The 8,055-nt window shown below is 43.6% G+C and overlaps 1 protein-coding gene across 1 annotated transcript; it reads right to left on the reverse strand.

The window, feature by feature from the left end:
• Positions 1 to 5,865: 5,865 nt before the first annotated feature.
• CHST14 (carbohydrate sulfotransferase 14) lies at positions 5,866 to 8,053 on the reverse strand. Its single transcript, XM_019552196.1, has one exon. The coding sequence runs from the start codon at positions 8,051 to 8,053 to the stop codon at positions 7,067 to 7,069; it is 987 nt and encodes a 328-aa protein (XP_019407741.1). The 3' UTR covers positions 5,866 to 7,066.
• Positions 8,054 to 8,055: the final 2 nt, after the last annotated feature.

An 8,055-nucleotide genomic window follows, 5' to 3' on the forward strand; every position in this document is an offset into this window, starting at 1 on the left:
GGTCCCTTCCGACCCTAGCATCTATGAATCTATGAATCTATGATTCTTAGTCTACTTTCCCAGGCTATTGTTTAGGATTAAAATCCAAGATTAAACACATATTAGAGTTTAGTCTCAAATTAGGCCCAGAATTTGAACTTGATATTGTTGTGCTTCACTTACTGACCAAGTCTACAGCCTATCTACACCATCAGTTACAAGACCCCCATTGAGTTCAATGGGCGTTGAATCTTACTCCTGATTTAGATTACAGTCTTGCAAGAGAATCAGGGCAAGGTCTTTAGGTGGGTCGTATCCAGTTCAAGCTACACTCTGCCTCTCTGTCCAGTTGATATCCTTGTGCTGTCCAGGAACACAGCATTTCCAGTCAGGAAAACTAACTAAAAAATGATAATTCTGTGGCAGAACTTCTCTTTTCTCTCCTCTTACGTTAGAACAGGGGTTGGCAACCCCTGGCACGCATGCCGAGCATGGCACGCGAGGTCATTTTGCTTGGCACGCCATGGCCAGCTCCAGCTCCGGGTGGCTGCTGCAGGGCTTGGAGCATCCCAACTGCCTGCTGGGAGCAGCCCAGAATCCCGTCTGGCCGCAGCTCCCCAGAGCCGGGGCCAGCTGCAGCCGGGAGGCTGCAAACAGCTGCGCTGGGCTCCAGAATCCTGCTATCACCTCTGAGCTGGGAGCGGGGGAGAGACCAGGGCTGGGCCCCCTCAGGCCCCTCCCTCACTGCCCGCTCTGAGGTGTGCCTGCACGCGCTGGTGCAGAGCTGATGCCGGAGCCCAGCACAGCTGTTTGGAGCCTCCCAGCTGCAGTTGGCCTGGGGCTCTGGGGAGCTGCTGCCAGCTGGGGCTCCAGCGGCTACCCAGAGCTGGGGTAGCTGCTGGCAGCCACAGAGCCCAGGCTAGGGGGCAGGGGCTTTGGGTGGGGGCACAGGGTGGCCAGGCTGGGCATTAGGGGCTTTGGGTTGGGGGCAAGGGGCACAAGCAAGGCATCCTGCCATGTACCCCTTGCCCTCATTTTGTTTTTCTGCCATGCCAGCACTCCGGCACCTTCTGAGGTAGGCATTGTGGTGTTTTTTGGCACTTCTGCCAAAAAACATCGCCTACCCCTGTGTTAGAAACAGTTCTTGATGTGTGTTACCGCAAGAAGTTTGTAGCATATTCATGGTACAGAAATCCATTTTTTCTGACCACAGAAAGCATATGTGCAGAATTCATAGGACCCTGTTCATACTTCTCTTAAATTTAATTGCTCAGACATACCAGTTCTTGATAAGATCTCAGTTTAGGCTTGTCCTTACTGCAGGGGATTTTCTGATCAGGGCACATTCTTTTTCTTAGTGTCTCTCATGTTTTGTCCCTTGTTCACTCTCTGTTTTTAAATATACTTCTGTGGTTTAAATACATTGTTTTGGATTGTAAGTTCTTCAGGACAAAAGCTGTTTTTTGCTACACTATGTATATTGTCGAGACTAACCAAAATATTATTATCAGAAGAGATGGCTTAATTGTGGCTGATGATTGGAATGAGATCCAGAGAAAGGGAAAGAGATGGCAAAATGTTAAAAAAAAAAAATTGTGGATAACAAGCTGATGGATTCTGCTAACTTAAACAGATCCAGAAAGCAGTTAAAACCGTTCAAACAGCCATCATGGTTAGTATCTGACTGATGAAAATCTCCCCTTGTTTTCTGCTTTTCCTAGTCTAGTTTTTTTTGGTTGCTTTGCAGACTCTATCCCAGTAGTTCTCAAACTCATTAAGCTTAAGGCATCCCTTGTTTTTTGAATATGGAAAAATAATAAAGCAGTTCTTCTGTTCTCAGACCTCAGAAAGGCCACAACAGAGCAGAATGTTTTTGACACTATATATTCCAATTTAATGTTGCTGACTTTATGTTGTGAATCATGAGTAGCAGTTTGTATACCTAACAGTGCTAATATTGTATGGCAGTGGCTTTCAACTTTTTCATTTGAGGGTCCCAATAATTTTGAATGGAGGTGCAGACCCCTTTGGAAATTCAAATGGAGATGTGGACCCCTTTGAATTGTAAATTCACATACTTACCTTTTATGATCAGGTCACAAAAGCATTGGATGCAGGTGTCGCCATGGATGTAGTCTTTCTGGACTTCAGCAAGGCCTTTGACACCGTCTCCTACCCCATCCTCATTAAAAAAATTGGGCAACTGTGGCATTGATGCCTACACAATCAGATGGATTGCGGATTGGCTGAAGGGTCGTACTCAGAGGGTGGTGGTGGACGGGTCATATTTGACCTAAAAAGAAGTGGGCAGCGGAGTCCCCCAGGGCTCGGTCCTGGGGCCCACGCTGTTCGATTGCTTTATCAGCAATTTGGACGACAGGGTGAAAAGCAACCTGTTTAAATTTGCTGATGATACCAAAATTTTGGGTGAGGTGAGCAAGCTAGTAGGGAGGGAAAGATTGCAGCAAGACTTGGATAGGTTGCAGGGGTGTGCTAACAAAAACAGGATGCGTTTCAATACTGGCAAGTGCAGGGTGCTGCACTTGGGCAGTAGTAACCAGCAGCACACTTATAAGATAGGAGACTTCCTCCTTGAGAGCATGAAGGCAGAAAGGGAACTCGGAGTCATTGTTGACTCCAAGATGAACATGGGCTGACAATGCAAGGTCATGGTTGGCAGGGCTATAACCGGACCTTGTCATGCATCCACAGGTGCATCTCAAGCAGGGCCAAGGAGGTAATCCTCCCCCTCTATGCAACACTGGTCAGGCCACAGCTGGAGTACTGTGTCCAGTTCTGTGTGCCCCATTTCAGGAGGGATGCAGACAACATTGATAGGGTGCAGAAGAGGGCCACCCACATGATCTGGAGACAACAGGGCATACCCTACAATGAGAGACTGCGGGACCTGAACCTGTTCTCTTCACAAGAGAAGGCTGAGGGGGGACCTGGTGACCATCTATAAAGTCACTAGGGGGGACCAGAAGGGTTTGGGAGAGATCTTGTTTCCCCTAGTGCCCCAGCATAACAAGGAATAATGGCCATAAAGTTTAGATTAGACATCCGGAAGAACTACTTCACAGTTAGGGTGGCTAGGATCTGGAACCAACTTCCAAGGGAAGTGGTGCTGGCTACTGCTCTGGGGGTCTTTAAGAGGAACCTTGATGCCTACCTGACTGGAATCATCTGAGTCCAGTTTTTTCTCCTGCCCTGGCAGGGGGTTGGACTTGAAGAACTACAAGGTCCCTTCCAACCCTACTTCTATGATTCTATACTTCTGATTGATCGTAGTTATCTTTCACAGATCCCTTAGGCATAGCCTGTGGACCCCCAGGGGTTCATGACCACAGGTTAAAAACCAGTGTTGTATGGCATTGTGCATCACTCTTAAAGGGATCTCACAGCACTCTGGTTAAGAATCACTGCTCTAACTTGATGTTTCTTACTAATAGATTGCTATTAGATCTAAAATTTGCTCATGATTTAATTTACATCACTTGCATTTAAGCAGAGTTACCTGAAAAAAGATGGACGTGAAGCAGCCACACAGGGAAGTTATATTTTTATTCAAAATTGGAAAAAAAGGCTCAGGAGATGTTATCTTTTGGATGTGGATGATTTTTCACCTTTGGCTCTCTGGACTACCATTTGCTGAATTTAAAGCAAACAGGAAAAAAAATCAAAGATAGGCTGTGATCCTTTCAAATTAAGGGAAATCAAGTTATCCTTCCTGTAGCAATCATGATGTCTTGCCTAGGTATGTAGAATTTTTCATGACACATGCCCCGATTAGGCTGGAGTAAACTAATTTACTCTGGAGCAGTATAGTACTTGTAGTACTAGTAACTACAAGTACTATGCTGCTGTGAAGTAAAAAAATCCACAGCAGCATATGTGCAGACACTGCCCCAGCTGGCTGGGGCATGAAGGTGCTTCAGTGTGGGGGGGCTGCCTGCCAGCTAACCCCATGCTGAAGCACCCTTGTGCCCCATCCTGCCACTCCATAGCACATTAAGTCAGGAGGGAGCAGTCCTGGGCTGGCTGGCCAGCTGGCCCCCTGACAGCTGGGGCTGCTCCACCTTAACTCAATGGTGATTCTGGGTGCATATGCGGACATACTCCCAGGAGCAATAAACACCAGACTGATTAGCACCAGAGTTTATTGTGGTGTATTACTAAGCACTTGTAGATGCACCCAGTATGTATTTTCTAGCCTACAGTGTAGCAAGAGTTCTGCTCATGTTATGAATTTCTTGACTGAATTTATGGTTCTCAACATAACATACAGAATTCTGCAGGGAGGTATAATTTGCTTGACTAAAAGGGAAAAGTGGTAATCAATGACATTCTAATAAATGCACTGCATAAGAAATTCAAAGAAAAGCAAAATGTAGGCCACTTCATGTACAGAAACAACATAAATAGGATTATTTACGACAGCCTTGTCTAGAAAGCGTAAGTCACATGGGGTGAACCAACAGGTATTTTAGACTTTTAAACTACTGGAAAATAAGCATTCCATGAAAAAGTTAAAATATCAAGCACACAAGCAACCTTGCTAATACCAGTTTCCTTAGATTTAAAAATGTAGCACTGGGTGAAAACAATAATGTTCCTTTCAGTGTGTTCAATGTTAAATAGACTAAGATCAAAATTAGTTACTGCTCGCATTGTTGCATCACAGGGGTTGGCAATGTTTTTGAGCAGAGGGCCACAAAAACCTGCAACCTCCGACTTGTAAGATGTTAACATACCTGGGGCAGATGGCAGGGGAGCCATGAGGAGCCTGATCCTTGTTGTGGCAGCACAGGCCCAGCCTCTTCCTTGCCATCTGCTCTGAGGCTTGCATGCCAAGCAAAATGCCTTTGGGTGACATGCTCTGGCACTCATGCTGTGGGTTATCTATCCCTGTTCCATCATTTTATATCACTTTAAAAAATATTAGATACAGCCATCTAGGGAATGTTCCAGACATTTCTGGGAGCTTTAAATACCTGTGCATTCCTACTGATATCCATGGATTTGCACAGGTACAGCAAGTTAAAATTTGGCCATGCGTATCACAGGTAAGTTGTTCAAAGAGGCTGGATATCATTAGAAATAAACAAACTGCTTTCCTTTATGGATGGCACAAATAAAATTAACTAGATTTAAATTCCAGGATAAAGCTAGAAACTTGAAATGTTTATAGGTCATCCACAAAATAACCATCATCCCATCAGAACTAGACTCCTGACCCATTAAAGTCAACTGTTCTGTCATTGGTTTTAATGGGCCCAGGATTTCATCCATAGAATTTAGAGATATAGAAAACTTATTAAGTTACTTATTTCATTGCCTATGTAGGATTTTTTTCATGGTTCTTTGCCCAGGTTTGTTTGAAATGTTGGTTATGTCACTTCCTTTGAAAGGTCTAATCAGCTATCCTGTTAGGAGACATGTCATTACATACTGTGAATATTAACACAGCAGATGCGTTTAAATAGAGAAGTTTTCAAATGTTCTAAAAAAATACAAACCCCAACACACACATCTCATTACAAAAAAAAAAAAAATTCCAGGAAATTAAACACTACACTTTGTATCTCATGTTTATCTACGCAGCTCTATCTTGCCTCCACAATAGCAAGAGGGCTGGTTTGTTGCGATTATTGTGTTTCAGGCTGATTCATATCTTCTAAATGTTTCCTTGTTGTCACTTCAATCTGTTTTGCCCACCTGTTGTCATTGCCTGACACTTACCACTGTAAACTCTTTAAGTGAGGAACTATTTGTCATGTGTTTTTAGTCCCTAGCACTGTCTCTAGTTCCTAGAACAAACAGCAAGAGCCACCACTGTAAATCTGCAATTACTAGCCATGACTGAAGGAAAGTGAATCATAGAATAATTTATATATAAACTTTATTAAAATGCAGATGTTGTATAAACTCTCACAAGCAGTATTGTGCATTATGGTCCAAACTTTTAAAGTTTAATAATCATGTTTCTTAAATATAACTAGCTATGAAAATGTCATGCACATCTATTAAAAAGCAGAACTGAACATTTGATTTTAGTTGCTTCAAATGCAGTTGCATAAAGTTTTTTTTTTTTTTCTTTGCATAGGCTGTAAATAGCAACATTTAAGCTATTTTCAGATTTTTGTGACAAGGGCCGAGAGAGTCTTGAGCGTAACAGTTCTTTGTTTGTTTTTTTAAGTGGAATAAAAGAATGTTAGTACCCCTTGCACATTGCTGTGCTAAATATTTTTCTATGCAAGTAACTGATACTTTCAGATTTTTAATCACACAAAATATAATGAACACTGAACTGTCTTTGAAATAATATCTCATCACTGGGGTTCAACACTGAACTAAAAAACTTCCACAAGAGAGGAACTGATCCTGTTACAGAACAAGAAATGGCTTGTCCACTTGAGATGCATAGTACAAGCATGAAAATTACAGGCAACACCCCCCAAATTTCTTACCATTGTTATCACCAGTTCAGTCTAAAAACAACTTAACTGTCCTTTAATAACTTTTTGGAATAATAGTTAATACAGCTGAGACCATACATAATTTTCCCACAAAAACATGATTTGGAGCACAAAAATAGAAGAACAATTAACACATTCCCATTTCCTGATTCTTTTGCATATATTTGTTGTCTTGTGCCATACAGTGAGGCTTTCAAAAAATAGACATACAAAACCTATTGTGCTTAATTCAGCGGCACATACGTACTAAAACTGGAACACTACAAAGATAAAACCTATTCTAGTTGTAAATCGCAAACACTATATCATATTTGATATAAAAAGTTTACAAAGTATAAAATTAGGAAATGTGCATAGAACACACAGATTGCTTCAGAGGCCGTGAAGCAATATGATACTAATAGTAATACTATACTGGCAAACCTTCCTAGTGTAAACACGGGTTATACCAGTTCCCCAGGCAAAAAAATCTATGCTCTTATAAATCACTTTAATGCTGGCTTAACTGCTTTTGCTGGTATAAAAATATAACAAAAAATATACCTCATACTTCCTTATACCAGCAATAGTTTTTAGGTGTACACCTTCCTGCGGTAGGGGAACAAAAATCATTGCCTACAAAATTCACTAGTTATATTTGGAAGAGGGTAGGCAAATAACGAGAAATCCAAGATGTATTTTGGTAATAATTCTTTTATGAGCCCACGCTGCACCTTACATAGATAGTAATGCAGAGTTTCTGCAGTCACAGGCTTGTACCAGGACTGTCTTTCGGGGAACTGAATAAAAGAAGGTGCTTGCACTTGCTCCAGTACATGATTTGCATCCGTGTTCAGTGTTTCATACGATCCGATGAAATCGTACCTCACGGCGCAGGGCTGGCACAGGTTGTAGATGGGCATCCAGTGTTCATTCATCCTCTCTGGCTCTTCGTCTAGTAGGTACTGCAGAAATTCAGAGAAGGTCACGTCATCTCCGGTGGACTTCCCTGCGTTTTTCCGGTATCTTTTCACTATTTCCACCCCATACTTTAACTGGTACTCTTTGATCTCCCCAAACTTATTCCTGTAGGCCGACAGAAGCCTTTCCATTGGGTTTCGAACAAATATAAATTTATAATAGTGCTTTAAGCGGTAATTGATCTCGGCCGGCTTCATGTCACTGAGAAAAAACAGGTCACTCTTGTGGTCCATCTTGACCTTGACATCAACGCTCTCCAGGGCCCCGTCCAAGACCTTCAGGATCCGTTTCCAGTTGGAGCAGGCCACTTTGGGGACGTAGCAGTACAGAAAGCGGTACTTGTCGCTGACCAGGATGTGCTTGAGCGCCGTCCTCCTTTGGGCCGCGGGCAGCTGCCAGACGCTGCCAGGCATGTTCCTGTGCCCGCACACCGTGCGAATGGTCCGGTTGCGGATGTCCTGCAGCACCTGGTGGCCGACGTCCTCGGGGGCCGCCGCCCGGGCGCCGCGGCCGCCCCTCCAGGCCAGGTCCCTGCGCGGGGGGTGCAGCGGCGGGGCCTTCACCTCGGCCAGGATGCCCTTCTCGATCATGAGCAGCAGGCCGCTGGAGGCCACGATCACCGCGAACATCAGCATGG

This window comes from Crocodylus porosus, unplaced genomic scaffold, assembly GCF_001723895.1.
Source record: "Crocodylus porosus isolate Cpor-Errol unplaced genomic scaffold, CroPor_comp1, whole genome shotgun sequence".
Taxonomy (NCBI): Eukaryota; Metazoa; Chordata; order Crocodylia; family Crocodylidae; genus Crocodylus; species Crocodylus porosus.

What these genes read in the sequence shown, in the direction of transcription:
- CHST14 (XM_019552196.1), bottom strand. Translation starts at nt 8,053, where the DNA reads ATGCTGATGTTCGCGGTGATCGTGGCCTCCAGCGGCCTGCTGCTCATG.